Genomic DNA, 19,825 nt, shown 5'->3' on the forward strand with positions numbered 1-19,825 from the left:
ATCACGTGAATGCTCAATTCTAGGTCTAGAAGGTCTATCGCGTCTTTGCATTGACTTGACAAGTAAATCACTCGCGCTTAACGCTTCATTCGCATTTATGGTGAACACTCTATAAGAAGCATTAATATAAAGACATCTATGCTTGTGTGTCACAGATATCCCACAGCTCTTACCTTGGGTGGTTTAAACGGGTAGTCAGGTGTAAACGCGATGTCAAGGAAAAAGACCCCTCCTTCGTACACAGAGCCCGGCGGTCCTAAAATAGTTGACCGCCATTCGTAGATGTTGTCTCCTTTGGGACCGGCACTGTTGTTGAAACAAAAAGAAAAGATATTTGAGAAGAGGAACAAGACCAGTTATCCCTGGAAGTCAATCATCATAAATTCATGAGTGAAGAGCCAAGAAAGAACAAGACATTACATGCGGCATATTTTACACAATTAGTCATTCACAACTGACTCTTAACAATGACTGATTGTGTGTTTGTAGGTGTGTATGCACATTACAGGAGATGACTAATTATTTCTTTATTGTTTTATTTATACGTTTATAAGAAAAGAAGATCACGAAGGCCTAAAGGCAATACATCTCGCATGTAATCCACATTACAGTTTTTGGAATTGGATCACCATCATGAATGACAGTGGGCATCATTTATCAAAATATAAATTAAAGGAGAAGTTGATTTTATACCAAAAACAAGCTAATCTTGTTATTAACCGACAATTAAATAATTATATATTAAATATCACTGCTGTGATTGTTTTCTTTCCACATGTAAAAATCACATGAACTCGTAGCTCAACATTAAGTTTACTGTTTTAAGTCAGCTTAACGCCACGATCACACCAGACGTTCGGAAAGTGACATTTCTGAAGTATATAGATCAGTTTTGGGCAAGTTACTGTGAAAAAGTAATGAATTACTAGTAACTAATTACATATTCAATAGTGTTATTAGATTACTGTACCAATGACTCTCTCCAAAAAGTATTGAATTACTTTCTATATCCTCTATAAACCTTGATTAGTTAAGTGATTCAAGGATAGACACGAAACGACTTAATTCAAATAAATAATTTAAAACTACATAAAGTACTCTTATTAACTGCCTAAAGTATAACAAATGTGAGAAAGATGCATTTTAAAGTTAGACCTTTAATTTTAAAGTCACTTCCAATATTGTATACATTTCGTAATATTTAGTTCAATTATATCCGAAGTCACTAATTAAATTACAGAAGAAAATAGGAGTAATCCCATTCTTTACTTTTTTAAGGGAAACGTAATTAAATGACAGTAATTAATTACTTGGTAACCCAACACTGATATACATTACATTTAGTCATAAAGACTGAGTATGTAGGCAGCAACCTAAAAAACCCTTCATTCCATCAATTGAAATGATCACGCCGTGGTGTATCGAGCTTCATTGGTCCCATTATGTCCTGTGATACGAATTCGCAAGTCAGGGTTCACCTTAAACGTTGGAAATGAAGCGAAATGAAACGTTGTGTCTCAATATTTTTCGTGAAATCATTATGATTCACCCATTATGTTTGTCTGTGTGTTTTGCAAATATCTAACTAATAAAAAGTATTATTATTGTCAACTTTGTTCTTTTTAAATGATGAAATACTGTGTTTGTCAGTGTAATGACATTTCCTGAAAAACTGAAAATATGGACATACGAGAAAGAACTGCGACAACAATTAAAAAAAACAGTTTGAAACAATACTGTAGTGTACTTCAATATCTACTATAATAAACTGCAGTAAACTTAAAAAAACTGCGTTTTCAAAATTACCAAGTAAATATTAAAACATGCTATAGTATTTATTACAGTTTATTTACCATGCTTAGCAGTTTACTATAATATAGTGTGCAAGTGTATTTTTCAAGTGGGGGAAGAAAACGAAAAAATAATGACCGTCTCAAAACGATTACGGTCGATCACATCAAATCCAAGTGACACTTTGATATAAATGTCTTATTTTCCTCAAACGTGTTTCTATTCCTCAGACTCGCTGCAACATGAATGCACACAGTAAGTCAGACTTTAGTTTCGTATCTAAAATAATATTGACAGCTGAGCTCAAGTAAAGTTCAAATACAGAGCCGGAGAAACTATCTTTGAGTTTTAATCGTTTCTTCTGTGCCCACAATGATAAACATCATGTGATGAGAGACACGCATGTAAATACAGACGCCTATACCAGAGGGTGGTCTGCCCTCGAAACTCCATCTTGTTAAAGTGACAGTTCACCCCAAAATACAAATTCTGTCATCATTTGCCCACTATTTTGTCATTTCAAACCCGTATGACTTTTTTACGCAGAACACAAAAGATGTTTTAAAAAATGTTGTTAACTGACCCCCAGTTATATATCATACATTAGAAATGAATGGGGTCCGGTGCCGTGCGGTTACCAACTTTCTTCGAATTATCTTCTGCTGAAGAAAGTCATAATCACTTTAACTCTTTGCCTGACAAAACGTTTTTTTTGACAGCACCTGCATTTTAAATCACACTCACGAATGAATATGCGAAAAGCATATTAAAAGTACAATGTAGACAGGTAGTACTTTTAATCCACAATAAAATTAAATAGACATGTACACATTATACAATAATAAATATGATGTGCTTCATTAATGCTTTGGGCTGGGTTTCCCCATTATTAAGTTATACGTCAAGTGTGGTGGCGATATATTCTTAAGAACGACCAAGTGATACGAAGGTTTCGGGAAACCCAGCCTTAGTCAAAATCATCACGTCTTCATTGTGGATCCTTTATGCACTTATGCTTTGATAAAGGGAGGAGAAGGTTAAAATAGGAATGTGGTGTAACTAGTTCTACCGTAGATGGTTCTCTTAAAGATATTTCTGCTATAGAAACACATGAGATATGAAAATAATATTATAAAGAATTCTTGAACTTGTCTAAAGGCACATTCACACTAGAGCCCCGTGTTTCCCCTTCCCATTACACATCCTATTGTCGCCATTAAAGTAGTTCAGTTTTGTTTTTAATGGCAAATTATTCATATTTCGTTTTTGTTTCTTTATTAAAAGGAAAATTCTTTCATCATTTACTCACCCTTATGTTGTTTCAAACATATATACATTTTATATACGTTTACATCATAGATACGTTTACAAATCGGAATGGTCACAACATCATAATGTAAGCATGCTCCAGTCTTGATCGTAAAGCGAGGCCCTGCAGCGGAGTCTGAACAATGGGACCGTGAAAAAGCCTGATACCCAGCCTGCGTTTTGACTATGACTTATGAAAACGATGACTAATTCACACCCAGAACTTCCACACATCGGACGGTTATAGACATTATCTCTATTCTAAACTTGCATGCTGCAGTTTTGACATTTTAAACCCATGAGTCGTATAGATTTGGATTGGCTCTCAACGTTTTATTTATAAGAAAGGAAAATACATAAGCTCTATCAATATTTTAACTTTAAAAAACATTTTTAAATCATCATGGGTGTGAATGGGTGTTCATTCAAATCTGAATTTTGTCTTTGAATTCCAAATTTAACACATTCTTGAGGAGTATAAGAGTCTTACACCGTTATGTTGTGCGTCTGCATCATTCTTGTTTATAGCACAAATTACGGGATGAGTTTTTTTGTTTGCAAGTTTGATGCTTGATTTAGCAAACGCCACTAATCTAGTCACTAATCTTGTCTGAATAACGCACATGGATGGCGTATTTATACCTGAGGTTTGCGGTCAGATGTAGTATTTACAGCTCTAGGAAGAATAGGAAGGCGGGTCATTTCCTGTAAAAGCCGTCGTAAGTTTACTCTTGAGAAGACACTTAACAGACCACTGTGGGATGTGAGGGAGGTGCCAGAGTCTGAAACCTCCGTGTTCATCCCATGAGCAAAGACCTCTGGGAAAACGCTTTGCCAAAAGTTGAAAGTTCATGCCAGGGCTGACGGTTGCCTGGCAACCACCGACATCACCCCAATGATGTCCACGGGCGAACAAACACCCCACCTTGTTTTTGAGATTTTCATGTACCATTGAAAGAAAAACAGAAGTTAACAGAACTTCACTCGGAATTCAAGGTTTTGTCCCTCTCGATGAATATGGAAAAAAAAATTATACATTTAATTTAAAAGCTCCAATTAAATTAAAAAATCTGCCAAAACACATAGTTACTTCACTTTTACTATAATAAAAACATGGTACATTTTCATAAAGGAAGACTACATGTGATAAACAAAAATCTACAAATTGAAGAAAAGAAAAGTAAATTAGTAATTTGTTAAATCCGCAAATGCATTTGGGTGAAATAATCTCTTACGGAGAAAGAAATAAGGCTTAGATTTCTCATGAAGATTCCCCGTGACGTTGTGGGAAAGGCAGCTGCAAATGAAATTATTTCAATTCTAGAAGCCGAACAACACGGTGTTATTATAAGGTTGGATGCCTGATGATTTAATCGGAAATCTCTTATTTTTTCCACAGAATTAACTGGTGTTTAACACGCATCTGTGTGCAGACAGACTTCATGAGAAATTCAGCATCGACCCGGATGGTAAGTGTCATTTAGGTCATCTGACCAAATTCTCTCTCACTCTGGCCACAGCGCTACTACCCGACCCTGAGTGAGTAACATAAATAAGTATACAAATAAAAATAATTCAAGATGTTTATTTATATCTTTTGCTTTCGTGTGGCCGTATAAAAAGATTTCAAAACCTGTGAAAGTTTTATACGAGTCAGAGATCTGTTCCATCATCGAGTCAAATAAAGGGAAAGCATTAATCCATAAGAAATGTGACACGTGATCTCCAAGATGCGAGTGATGGAGAGATCTGCGTTGCGAGAGGGCTGTCGGAAATCGCATAATGTGACCGTACGTATGAATTTCAATAAGTACCTACATATTGCCCATTTCTAACATACAACAGTACGTTCTATGTTAGCACATACTGCGCCCGCCATGTTTTATGGTCAAACTCTTTGACCTGTGACGTATTAACAACAAACCTACACGCGAGCGTTGATAAAAAAACATGATTTAGTCACGAGAAAGTCATTTAGATTAAAAACGGACATCCGCCTTAAAGTTTTCGGCTTTATTTATTTGATTTACTTTTTTAATTTGACCATTTCTCAGCTTCTGTGGCATCATGGGATAGATAAGTGTCCATCCGATCCATACTCAGGAATCTCGGCGGAAGTAGTAGACCATCCGTGTATTTCTCGCCTACTGTTTTTTGCATACTGAGGTTTCGGGCATATTATTTATCACTCATACTTATAGTATGGAAGTAGGCAATTTCGGACGCTGCTCAGGTCTATGTGTGGGCCACAAACTTCAAAATCTTAGTCGATTATTATGGAGTACAGCAAGGACTGAAATCTGTTTTGATATTTTCTACTGACACACCATTTATTATTAAAATAAACCATCTGTTTTGGTGAAGCATATACAGCTGGGCAATTCCAACGTTCTGAACGTGACATTTTGCGTTATGGACGGGACATAAAAATGCTCAGAGAACGAATTTGTTACGAATATATTGAATCATCTGTTTACACTTTACTAAACCCTTGTTAATGGAGTCTAAAAATAAAAAATAAAACGATTTTTTCACACACAAGTATTCTCATAGCTTAAAAAAACTAAATTCAGCCAATATTGGGGGACCAGATAAACCATGTCTTTAGTACTTTTCTGGACCTTGAAAACAAGTATAACCGTGATGTCTATAAATCTCTCGGATGTCACCAACAATATCTTTATTTGTGCTCCGAAGACTTCTACAAACACGTTGAAGGTCATGCGGGTGAGTAAAGAAAAAGTTCATCTCAAAATCTAAATTGAGTTATTTTTTAATGTTCACTGTCTCTCTTTAAATGTGGAGTACAGATCAGACGAGGAGTCATCACGTTGTACACGTTGAAGATCTTTTCAAAAAGAGAAAATCAGAAGAATAAAGAACAAACAAATAATGCATTTTTATTAATTGCAAATCATTTCTATTGTAATACGCTAACCACAACCTAAAGGCTGAACGCAGTTTTAAAGCGCCACAGATTACAATGTTTTAGTGACCTTTTATCCGACCTTTTTTTCTGCCACCCCATCTACCAGACAGACGTAGCAGGCTTTTGATGACTGTAATCACTGCCGTCGTCTCATACATTAGATAAAAGCCATGCATTAAAAAAAAGTTGTGTTTGCAAACAAGCGTCTCGTTGCGTTTTGGGTTAAAGAACGTGTTTCTTAATGTGACAACTGAAAACCAACAGATATGCGACCTCAACTTGCTACGTGCGGGACGAGGGGTGAAAATGCTGTGTGGTCCAACGCAAAGATGGACGTGTGGTCACCCCATCCAGAACACAGGGATTGCTCAAGTGTGCACTTACAGTCCGAAATTTCCGTACGCGTTCTTTCCGTATTTGGCAACCCGTTTGTACAATTGTCAAAACGCCTCTCAGAATTCTTGCCACGGATGCGGAAAACGCAGAAAATCGAACCTAGTCCGATTTTTTGAATGACGGATGAAACTATAAATGTGATTGACACAACGCGAGGTCGTATTTATTTCTTAACGTGTGCAAAATTCGGACTCAACGTGCAAAGGCCTTTACTCATAAAGATCAGACATCTGTGGTCTGCCTTTCGAGAACCTGAAATACAGTACTGAGCTCTGGTCATGTGTACACAAATATGAGCGATCATGCTTTTCATGATATTCTGAAACCCTCCAAAATCTCAGACATTTTTGCCAAGTATGGAAAAGGAGATTGTGTTCTCAACATGGAAATCAGCCTGAATTCTTTGCACGCGGCTCTTAAAAGACTGATAGGAACAGAAGTAGCGTTTGAACGCACGCTGTGTATGTCCATTAATGCTTTCATGGACCGATCTCTCTCTCTCTGCAGGCACGCACGGGCCGCGCTTCATCTAGTGTCATATAAAAAACACCCGCTCTGATCCAACGCAATGCACCAGCAAACTCTGATGTACGCCAACATAAAGACTCCTGCAAAACCGATAAACAGCTTACTGATAACCATTGCATGTAAAAGTCAATCAATAATGTCTTATAAAGTTTTTACTGGCAAAAACTATTACAGAGTTACAATACAGCGAATATTTTGCTCAGTTTGGTTTTGTGCTTAACAGAAACATTCAATTATTCCCGAAAAAATGCAATGCAGTGACAAAATGTGTGTTTATTGATGGGTGGGCTGGAGGCGACGGACCTCTATCTATCAATGTGAAAAACTCATTCACAACCATGCATTCTCCCAGGTCACAAGTGAGTGGTAATAAAGCTGTAATATTAAAACTTTTACTTGGTCATTGATTGAATGTGTCATATGTAAATGTAAATAAATACAAGCATCACTTACTTCATAGAATAACTAAACAAAAGAAGATATTTCGAAAAATGTTGGTAACCAGAAACCGTCTGCCCCTCTTGACTTCTGTTGTATGGACACAAAACCAATCCAAGTCAATGGGGGGCCAAGGGTTTTTAAAAAAGCAGATTTGTCAAGTCTGCGATCAAAAGTCAACATTATTGAAGATCTCAATATGACCTCAAACGTTTCCCATCGAATTTGATGGACTCCGATAAACTGTTTTTATATATCCAATCAAATCGCAGCGAAAAACGAAAGCCACGGCCATTATTTTTTCGCGTTCGATATTCCATTTATTTCGGAAATGCGTCAAAATACGGAAGCGAAAATTATCACAGCATTCGGTTCACAGGGACTTTAAGAAATCTTGGATCTACTATGAGTGAACTTTGAATTTAAATAGCTTTCGTGTGTGCAATGAACATCTTGATTTGAGAAGACATGCTTTATTTCAGTATTCAAGTACAGTAATCTTCAGTAAGTGTATATTCATGACTCAGTTAGTATCTGCTATTATGTAGCGCGCCGGCGTTTATCAGAACAGAACTTAATGAAGCCATATTATCTTCCTCTGACCGTGAAATACCCCGATAACAATTACATCTGCAGTGCCGAGAGAATCACACTTTATTGTCAGTGTTCCTCTAATGATAGTGTCCAATAGCTCATCTCCTGTACAAATGCCACCATTACACGAAAGCAATTAACACACAAACAAGCGATTATAAAGGAAATACTTAGTCGATCGGGACCCGAGTGACAGAAACGTCTGTATCGGTTCCAGCTTTGGCTGTGGAATTCTGTTTCACAAAGTTACACGATAAAACCTTTTAAGTGTTCGTGTATCTGATTTCCATGCCAATCTATTAGAAACGCCGAGGGGGTCAATATTAAACTTTGAGATGGAAGAATTTAGAAGTCATGCTACATTTTGAAATCAAATCTGCCCGAAAACACCAGATCAGTGGAAGTGAAATACAGCTTTAGGCCGTCAATGAATAATACATAACAGATCATTATAATAATAAACAGGCTTTGCACAGCATGCTCGAGTGATAAAAAACACTCTGCCATAAAGACTCACAATCGGCAAATCACTGTTAATTCTTTGCGAATATCCGAAATGCCTTTAAACTTCAAATAAACAAAAAGTCGTTTTACCAATTTAAGATCCGTTTTCTTTAGATATAGATTGAAACGGCTTTCAAAGAGAGCGTATTAAAACAGTTAAAATATGCCCGAAGCCACTGTCATTCCTGACAGATGACACGAAAACCTTTGCATGCTAAACGGTTTAATTTAAATGGGTAGTTCCCCCAAAAAAATAAAAAATGCTGTCATTTATGCGTCATTCCAAACCTGTTTGACTTTCTTCCTTTTGCTGAACACAAAAGAAGATATTTTGAAGAATGTTGACAACCGCACAACATCGGCCCTCATTGACTTGAACACAAAACCACCGAGACATTTCTTAAAATATCTTCTTTTGTGTTGCACAGAAAAATATGAAGTCATACAGATTTAAAACAACACGAGGGCGAATAAATGATGACCAAATTGTACTGTCCCTTTAAGGAGTAACCTCAGACCTGGGGCCGGATTCACAAAACTGTTCTTAAGACAAGATATTCGCATACTGTCCGTCCTAAATAGTAATCGAAAATAGAATTAGTATGTCCCAAATCATAGTATGTTGAAATGAGTGTCCTCAAAGTACCCCGATAGTCTACCGTTACTGGTGAAAATTCGAAAAGCGTGAATCCATGGACACTGAACGTCTGATATTACCCACGACTCGCCACAAGAGGGTGGAGCTTAGTAACACTCCACGGCATCACTAAAATTAAATAAACGATGCTTCGCTAAATTTATAAATGTGAGTATACAGTAAACATTATATATGAAATAATTAATGAATAAATACTTAAATGCGATGTATTTTGATGTTCGTGACGGATAAGGATCACAGTGCCGGCTAGGCAACAACGGCCACTTCCGTTTCGCGTTAGCATGTCCCACTAAAATGTATATACTTCTCCATAACAAAAACAGTTCATACTTTAAGGGCGAATTGGGACGCAGCGCAGGTTCCAAAGCAATTGTACTGACTGGTACGCCCATCTGGCGTTTACATTTGGACGGTCTTAGTCAAGTCACACTACAAAGTCACGTAGATTTATGGGGGGTGTGGTTACACGAGGCGTTTCAGGCAGGTCTGGGTTGGCATTCGCTTTTAGATAGAATGCATCTTTTGTACCGATACTTAACTTTTGCAATTTTACGTGTCTAATACCTGCATAGGCAACTTATTTACATTTAGTTATTTAGCAGACGCTTTTTATCCAAAGCGACTTTCAAAGAGTTCGGGGAGCAATAAGCGATATGTCATAATTTCAAACTTTTTTTCTTAAATTAGAATTAATGAAAAAAAATAGCAGTTAATGTTTTGTGAATCCACCCCTGGTTCGGAAAAACATTTTACGCTGCGTTAAATAAACATCTCCACCACGTCTAGATAACACAAGTTTGTCCCAAACACACAGAATTCAGAGAGCGGTTAAATAAACAGGATATTTTAGGTGTCATATGCACTGGAGGCAAATCCTGCTTTCCTGTTTGTTCGCATGTTTTAACATGATCTGAAGAAGCAGCGCAGCAGGAAGTGCCAAACGTTTCTTGCCTAGAAGATAGAATATTGAAAAAACATTCAGATGAAACGACACGCGGCATGCCTGTCCACCGCCTGCGCTGGGCGTAAAATCAGGCCCTCAAATTGCGAATGCAACGGAGACGTGTCCGGGACACCTTGCGCAAATATACAAAATGAAGCCTTAAGAATCTTCAATTAAGATGTCAACAAATAGTTAAAGAAGATGCTTAACCTTCTTTATTTATTCAATCCAAAACACCACAGACCAAAAACCACAGTTTTAAAACAAACCACTTTCTTATGGTAGATGAAATTTGTGGAGGGATAATAATAGCTTCAGATGCACGCATGTCTAATGATTTAGCGAACACACGGGACACCCGATTTGTGGGAAGAGGCGTTTCACACCACGTGTCTGGCAGCGTTTAGATGAAACGTTCTGATTGAACACACAAAGGATGTCCCTCTTGATATCAATTATGCGCAACGGCTTCGATCGCACTCGTGTAAGATGGAGGCCTTGCACACTGATGATCAAGACGAATTCTCGGCGAGCGCTCTGTCCCTCCCCCCTCATGAATATGCATATCCTCCATGCCGCAGCTAATGGTCAGGAGGTGAAAAATGACTCGCGCGGACTCCCCGGGGAGCGTAATGCTAATCGACAGCCAGCACCGTTCCAAGCCGAGAGGTGACATTCCCATCTGATGCTGATGCAAGCGCAGCTAGTCACCTGAATGTTACTTGAACCTCTGATGGCTTACTTTCTTCTTCAAAAGCAAAACATTTTTAAAAGGAGTCGATTTGGATTTGCTGGATACAACAGGAGAATCTTATTAAGCATCTAAAGGACATTAAAGCATATTAAATATTAGGGCAATATTGAGATCCCGATTATTTAACACGATTAGTCATTAACCTTTAAAACAACATAAAACAAAACTTGGCGTTTAAAGGTATTTATACTACAAGAAAAGAGAGGATCCTTGCAAAACGGAGTGCGGCACAATAATCGTTTACCTCCATTATTTTGTTTTTGTAATTGATGAAGGCCAAAATTGACGATTACGATTAATTTCCGATTAATTGCACGGCCCGATTAAATACATATGAAGAGTCTATTTGCAACACAGATCATGGTTTTTATTGTGCAAACCAAGTTAATATCATCAAAATGCATTTGGGTTGTTTTGATTGAGTCATAACTCAAAATATACAGCTAATGTACACAATAATGCACAAAAACATAACAATAAAAAACATTAGTTATCCGTTTTTGCAAACCAACTCTTCATATATTCACATTTCTTAAATGCATATAACAGTACAATACATAAATATATTTTACACATCACATTTTTTGCTTTACAATAATACGAATAGCCTATATTTAAGTTTATTATCAGATATAAAGATCTATTATATAATAAAAAGCTTTGATCTGTTCCTCTCGCTCTCCATGTATGTGTGCATATGCTTAGAGAGAAGAGGAACAGATCAAAACGTTTCTTATATTTTAGTTTGCTTTTCCCCTCAAAAGCCTTTTAAATATATAGTCGCGTGGATAATGTTTTGCGTCATTTCGAAGCTTTGAACGATTCACGCCTATTGTAAACAGAAAACCTAATGCAAGAAAAAACAAATACAGTTTGGTTCGGAAAAACAAAGAAAGCCATTAGAGCAACTGGCCATAATTTCTCATTTAGATTACAAAATGATTGAATTCTCATTAAATGAGCTAAAACAAACGCGCACACACCTGGGACCGCACGTCAGTCGCATGCTATAATAATGCAGATTGGCAACCATAAACAATTGCAAACAAACAGCCCATCCTGATATTCAGCCGCGTGGACGCATCTACTACACGGTTCCGTACGACACGAACACCACGTATAACACTTCCAACAAACCACCTGACCGCGATGACATCACGCAGTCTGAATTTAGCCGACCAATGAGGCGATGTCATTCAGTCCCCATAAAACCACAGCTGGTTCCACAACAGCTCGCCGCTCACAATACAGCGCTGCAGTATTTATCGGCATGAGTGGCGAACTGCGTCTCTTGTTCTCTTTGTGAAGGAAATCCTATTACTGACGGTTCAGCTCACAGGCACAAAAGCTCCCCGAGCACAAATATCCAAAGAAGACCTACAGCCTCCTATTACAGCTCCCGTAAACTCGATATCAATCCGAAGACACTTTTGATATGAGAAGACTCAAAAGAGGAGGCACTCGGCTCACGGGCTAGAGATGTCTAGAGAATGCCTTCGCGGTAACAACGAGATTTACATCAGCATTTGTTTCATCAAACGTCTGAGTAACAGGATATAAAAAGAGAGGAGACGTGAAACATGACAGCTGGTAATCCTTCACTGTCGCAAGCTCTTTTAACAAAGATATTTCTAAATGATCCGCACACACCTATGAATGTCAAAACTCTTCATAAGACGCATATTGATTTCTTCTGGAGATGTTAATATTACCTTTATCAAACAATTTACAGATATTAATCTACACAGACTCGAGCAATAGTGCCGCTTACTAATGCACTTTTGGGTTCAGACTACACGACATCAGCTCAATAGTGATCCGATAACATTTGTCAATACGCCTTTAGAATGAATCTAATATAAGCATCTGTGGTCGGGAAGCAATGTGTATACTTACATGTTTCTTGTATATGACGTGAGAAATATCCAACATTATACTTGAAAGACAAACAACAGTTACGTCTGCTAGATATTCCATCTAATTCACAACAGATTCAGGCAATAAAATGGTATTATTCTACGTCTCGCGTAATGCTTGCCCTGCTATTTTGCTCGTGGATAACTATTCTCCTGATACAAACACGGGGGGCAATCAATGACAGTGTCGCTTTCAGTTATGTGCTTTATTAAAGTCCACGGCCCCCGGGGAGACGCAGTCATTCAGCTGCGGCGCAGCACATGCGACGGCTCTCCTCTCACTTAAAACCTGACAGCCTCATCAACACACAATAACCATTATCCTCTCTCGCCCATTATCTCCCATCCGGCACAAAAGAGAGCAACGCGGTTAGAAACCCTGTGCGCTTACCTGCAGTTCGGCGGAGGGTCGAGTGTGATTTCTGCAAGTTCCTTCTGAATCCTGCAATGCAAGAAAACATTCATGTAAACGAGATCATTCTGTGTGACTATCTACAGTGGAACGCGAAAGAAGATATTTTGAGAAACGTCTCAGCGGTTTCGTGTTCATATAACGGAAGGGGTTCAATGTTTTAACGTTCTTCAAAATGAGGGAAGAAAGTCAAACAGATTAGGAATGACATTAAATTTAGATTTGTGATGTTACTCATCTGAGCACCAGAAAATCATGTCATGACTCATTCACAAATGATAACACGGTCTCTCTGCTGCAGTTTTTCACACTTGCTGTGGCCTGAAGAGGAACCCAAACATTGCATTGTTTACAGGTATAAACAAAACAACACCTCTGTTGACAGCAGGCCTGCGCAATATTAAAGAATAATGCAACGTGATGTAACTCGCTCGAATAATGTAATATTCTATATCAATAATGCTTTAAATGAGTAAATAGCAATGTTTACTGTATTATAATATCACTGCTGTCCTTTTGAAATTGGATAAATCATTATTATTAGTCACCCTTTACGTTTGTAAGATATGCAATGGTTAAGCTACAGCTAGCCGTGTGTTTAAGGGTTTTAAAGCACAACATGGAGGCCAATAACAACCCTACGCGAGGTGCATTAAAATCCTATAACGCACGGCTAGCCGTGGATTATGACACTTAGACCATGGTCATTTGCCAAGTTAAAGCTGTTATTGATGTTTACAGTGTAATTCAAACAGGTGAAAATGAGAGTTCATTTCTCATGTAATCAAACTGACTGGAGCTACCCGTGCGTTACAGGGTTTTAATGCACATCTACCAGCCAATCAGAATTGAGTATTCAAACAGACCATGGTATAATTGCAGATAATTAACCAATAAAAAGTATTTAAAAGGTCAACTTTGACAACACAATATGTAATCATTTAAAAAGTTCAGTGCTTTGTCCATTTCCTGTAATATAGAGAATCCGGACAACACCACAGCGACGATACGTTTAAAAACTGAAAATATATATTTTTCTGATCGTTGTGCTTCAACATGCCAGTCTCTCTGTTATCTGCATCTACCTAAAACTTTGACGTACGCAACTTTTTAAACTATTACAATCATTTCGTTTTTGCAAATCATCGTGATATTCTGATCGTTTCACATCTGTTGAGCAGCCCTACCTGACACCTTTAAAAAAAAAGACACATTTCTTTATGATTGCCAAGATGTCAAAACGTGCCACTGACAAACACACACAGGCTTTCCGTGTTTTATGGAAACTTTCTGTAGAAATAAGGATTTTTATACTGTACAGACTGTATATTGTATCCCTTCACACGAAAATGTTTTGCATTTTTATATTTGAAGATAAACTTACCAACCATTTAGTTTCTCGGCATTATCCCAAAATCTTTGGTCAGCGTGTACATGGCCAAACAGAGTAGTTCTTATGGCATAAATATAATCTTAATATCACACACAATTCAACTATATGGATGTTCATGTGATCAAGAGGTCAAGATGGCACAGACATAATATGCTTCATAGAAACACTGAATCCAAAGAATGCATACAGTTCTATTTGTAAGCGTATTTCTAATGTTATTAAAGGGATAGTGAATCCCCATAGTATTTATTTTCCCTACTATGACAGTAAATGGGGGATGAGATCTGTTTGGTTACTGACAATCTTCCAAATATCGTCCTTTGTGTTAAGCACAACAAAGACATTTTAACAGGTTTGGAACGACCCGAGGGTGAGGAAATGATGACAGAACTTTCATTTTGGGTGAACTGTCCCTTCAATGTTGTTCTCAAATAAAATAATCTCATACAATTACCAGAGGCTTCTGTATCGAATGCATCAGACATCCATTACCGGTACATTTACACACCTGGCAGACACATTTGTTTTTTATCCTAATCAACTGTGCATTCAAGCTATATGTTTGTTTTATGCATTTAAAATGCACTAGCTAATCGTTTTCATTTATAACATCTTTGAGAATCACGAAGGAAGGCCTGCGATGTCAACGGCGTAAAGCTCTGCACACCCGCAGGCGGCTTCTGCAGCCAAACACAAGCACAGACAAAACCTTCCGCAGTTCAACAATCCTTCTTCATCTGCACCGAAAGACGCTGCAGTCACCGTTTTAAAAAGCAGCGTGTCCCAGCCAAAGCTCAGCCGGTTGCATACTGTCAGCGTTTCGCATTTTGGCCTTCTGAGAATCGACAGCGTTTAATGTGCAACAACAGAAATGAAGTCGAGCAGACTTCAGCGCACCTCAAAAACACATTCATGTCGATGACAGGGGAAACATTCTTATTTTATTTCCTAGTGTAATTCAGTACACGCTAGCGTGTCGATGTCCAATGATTTGACATTGACATTAAAACCTTTACATGCATGTCAAATCAAATGCAAATTCAGATCGCTCTCTATAGTAAATATCCATCCACATTAGGATGGGTTACGTGACACGCCTTTACTCTTGAAGCGTAAGCAAACATGCATGTAAAAAAATCACATTTAAATGCAGCGGGAAACATGTATTGGCCACCCAGAGCATGAAACTAATTCAAGACATATCTAGAAACACAAATGACTTTTTTCTGTCCAGCTCACGTTAAATCTTTTTACATCTTGTCAGATACGTGCAGTTAAAGATTATATTCATTTCAATGATTTCTTTTTATACAATAAACAGTTTTGGGACCTCAAAGAAAAACAGTTTCACGGATCGTTTCTTTCCAAATGGAGAGAGCGTTACCTCTTGGCACTGGTGGAGAGTTTGGCTGCAGTTTTACTGGAGATCTTGGTCTCTTTCTTCTTGGGAGCCACCAGATCTCGCTCCTGCGGAGGTGCCGTCTCTCGCTGCTCGATGTCTGAACTCCCTCCGCTTGTGCTGGGGCTATCATCTGGTCTCTGCACCTCACTAGACATCTTGGCCCTGAAATAGCAACAGGATTCACAAACGATGACATTAGCAGACTACCGGGTGAAGTCACGGCGGAATGAAGTCAGTGATTGTCTGAATTCCAGCTGCGCTGTGTTCAGAAATGACAAACCAAAGGATTCAATCTGGGATGACGAATGAACGAAAGCACTCTTACCCGACACATGAAATGCTGGGTTGTTTGGGCTCGTTTTTGGGGAAAATAAAGACAAACCCAACTGTTGGGTAAAATTCAAGCGGAAATGTGCATATTGGACCCAACAAGGGGTTTAAACAACCCAACATTTTGCACTGCAACAAGAAAAACCAACAACAGCCCTTGAAACCAGAAAAATCATCTCTCTTTCACGAAAACGGTCGTTCGCTCGGATCATACACCCGAGCAGCTTCTACAATCTTGCCTTCTTTCATGAGAGATCTACACAGAAACGTACTCAAAATTAAACTATATATACATCCTGCATTCAAACAGAATTTGATTCATTTCGTGAGCTCCGCCGAAATGAAATAATTCTCTCGCAGACGTTTGATCACAGTCGGATCATGATTCGGATGTTTACCTCGTCTCCGAGGGCTTCCCCAAGCCATCATGAGGAATTTTCTCCGACCTTATCAGAAGACGAGGTGGCAGAGAAAACTCTCATCACGGAATTTAACATCCACACGAGCGCATCTAATAAATACCTACGGAACGCGTGCACGCCGCTCGGCTTCTAAACAGACATAAAAGACACATGATGTGGAGAGAGAAGCCATGCACAACTGTGACCGCTTTAAAAAGAAAACCCTGCCGACCGAGATGGAAATGTGCACTTGGGTCAGGTTTTATAGAATCAAGATGTAAAGGATCACAAAGGGAAGAATTAACTTGTTTTGTGATAACGTGGCACTGTTAGATTGTAGAGCACGTGAAGGGCTAAAAGCAAATCCAAATACAGCCCCGTGCTTCACTTGAACACATCGCCGCTTGTTTACAGTCCCGCTACAGTCATTTCCCTTCTAAGAAAGTGCAGTGGCCATAAAAATAAAAAAAACATTGACATGCGAGTTTCAGATTCTCTATTGTGACCTTTAGTCCCTGTTCCCTGTAATGTGTCTTAATGCTTCAAGCGCTTGTAGCTTCCACAAGGAACACGTGAACTTTCACCACCGTGCCCTATAAAGACCGTCTAACTTACATTTCAGCAATAATGACAAATTAGTGATTTTTGCACCTTTAATGTATATCTAAAGGCCTTTAGAGTAGATAACTGTAAGGTTCTATTTGTTCCCTAATAATCCCTAAGGCTGCACCACTTACGTATGCAGGAACCACTTTAGAGCTCAAATATATACCCTAATAAAATAAAGTACATATTTGCGCTAATGGCACATCATGGTGAATAATGACTGTCATAGTGCAATCCTGTGCACAAAAAAGTTACTACAAAGTGCATAAGGAAAAAGGTTACCATTTCAAATACACAGATTTACATTTGGTCTCACATATACACACACACACATATATACTTTTACTTCCTGTAGCTCAGTTGCATTAGCAATGCCAAGGATTCGTTTGTCAGGATTTCTTTTAACTAAACATCACAAAAGAATTTCAGCGCAACAATGGTTTGTCCCGAGTTTGGCTGTGTTTTTTATCCAAAGCATCTTGCAACGTCCATTTTTATCAGTATGCGTGTTCCCTGGGACTTCACGAATTAGACAACAAGAACGCTGTATCTGTGCCTCATATGTCCTTTAGAGGAATAATGATGTGCCTCGAAAGCAGACAACTATGGATTTGTATCGTTTTATGCAAGCGTCTTTCTCGGGTTTATATTTTACGCCATATTTACTTTGAGCAGAACACCACAAAAAAGGATGCCAACAGTGCACGGTGGCACCTTTGTGTTGCGCAAAATTCACCATTATATTTAAGCAATGGTGTATAGAATTATGTTCACGTTTCTTTTTATGAGAATACAACCAGAAAATGTGTATGTGGGATAAAAACTTTACATTTGATTTTTCAAATCTGTACAGGTATTCAGTGTAATGATAAAGATCCAAGCTGAAAAGCGTTGGATGGCCATTAAAACATGCTAAACAACAAAGCCGATGGTGGTCTAAGATGTATGTGTACACGTTTTAAATACGCACAAATGTCTCTTTGTAGCATGTATTTTACACCAAAGGACATATTTCCTTTTTTAACCAAACAAACAAAACAAAGGGTAACAGCACAATGTGAAAGGCTTGTCCCATTCAGTGCATTGCCAATTACACATTTGTGATTATATAGTCGTACCCCAAAGGGATACCACATATGCACAAGCATGCATAATATGCATACGTATGCAAATAAGCATGCAATTAACATTTAATTTATAGCAAAAAAAAAATCACGCCTTCCAGCAGCAAACGCTATTTGCATGCTTTCAAATGTGTAAACCTCGGTGGTTTATATTTCACAACCAAGTACATATTTACTTTTTCACAGAACAGCGCGAAAGCGTGCCAGCACATTGTCAAGGGCTTGTCCCGTGTCGGTGCATCGTGGCACCTTTGCGTGCCCCCCAAAAAAGTACCTTTAGCCCTATCGAAAGCGCAGAGGTTTAACGTTAAAGACCATCATTCATTCGTGCAAGCGCGCGTGTGTGCGCGAGGCTGTCAGGCTGCGCTCGTGCCGCTGATGCGCGTCTGAGGCCGCGAGCGATCCGCCATCCCGCAGAAAATATGCGGTTAAAACGCACCCGTCGACGCGTCCCTAACGCGCGTCAACGGCGATTCTTCCCAACGCCCGCGAGAAAGCGTGCGGCGAAACCGCGCAGAGATCCGCCCGCGATCACCCGCGCCCAGCACAAAGGGACGCGTCCCGCACATCCCCGCACGCGCGAGGCGAAAACGAGCACTTTCGCGGGACATTCGGCGACTTTTCACGCGCGATCGACGGACACGCGGGGATATTTACCTGCCGAGCGGAGTCCCGATGCGTTTTGTCCTGGATGATACCGTGTGTCGGGCCGTCCGCTCGTCCTCGCCTCCGCGGTATTTAACTGAATGTATGTAGCAGAAAAAACGCGATTACAGAAACCCAAGCAGCCGGACCGCCTCTACGCGCGCCCCCGCTTTGGCAGTGAGCGCGCGGCGCGTTCGCGGTCGAGTCCGGGTGTGAGCGTGAGGGTGTTTGATGGGATATTTATTTTTCGCAAGTAGGTCTATATACGGGTTCAGCAGCAGCCGTAACAACGTAAACAAACGGTGTGTGGCCCACGCTTAACTTCCGGTAGACCTCTGCAAACCATCTGTTGAGCAGTTTTAATGGAATCTAATATAAATAATCTAGAATAAAGTATGAATGAGTATATCATACACACACAAATGACGTTTGAAATCAATCGTTACATTGTAACCGAACACGGACCGGAAGTTAACTTCGGGCCAGACACGTGCGTCACATAAACAAACAATTGTTTCATTTGTCCAGTTTCTACGATACGATAAATAAAGGTCATTTATAAAAGACAAAAACGTATCAAGAGGTGGGCAAAACAATACATTTACATTTAGGCATTTGGCAGATGCTTTTATCCAAAGCGTCACAGACATTCAATTGGATGTAATGGTTATAATGGGAACTCTGTGGGTTCATTTTGTTGGGTGATGTATGAAAAATAATAGAAAAGCATTTCATCTTGCCGGAATACAACCC

The 19,825-nt window shown here is 39.0% G+C and overlaps 1 protein-coding gene across 2 annotated transcripts; it reads right to left on the reverse strand.

The window, feature by feature from the left end:
* Window positions 1-108: 108 nt before the first annotated feature.
* Window positions 109-19,373, reverse strand: ube2e2 (ubiquitin-conjugating enzyme E2E 2; the record flags this gene model as incomplete). Of its 2 annotated transcripts, XM_079470158.1 has the most annotated exons (4): window positions 19,085-19,373; window positions 15,949-16,128; window positions 13,151-13,201; window positions 109-306 (listed from the first exon to the last, which is right to left on the reverse strand). In XM_079470158.1, exons 2-4 carry the CDS (start codon window positions 16,119-16,121, stop codon window positions 150-152), a joined length of 381 nt encoding a protein of 126 aa, XP_079326284.1. In that variant the 5' UTR covers window positions 16,122-16,128; window positions 19,085-19,373. The 2 variants fall into 2 exon arrangements, with proteins under 2 accessions (XP_079326284.1, XP_079326285.1); XM_079470159.1 differs by lacking the exon at window positions 109-306 and having other exon boundaries at window positions 13,147-13,201; window positions 19,085-19,224.
* Window positions 19,374-19,825: the final 452 nt, after the last annotated feature.

The sequence above is a fragment of the Barbatula barbatula genome (genome assembly GCF_947034865.1).
Source record: "Barbatula barbatula genome assembly, chromosome: 12".
In the NCBI taxonomy this organism is placed as follows: Eukaryota; Metazoa; Chordata; class Actinopteri; order Cypriniformes; family Nemacheilidae; genus Barbatula; species Barbatula barbatula.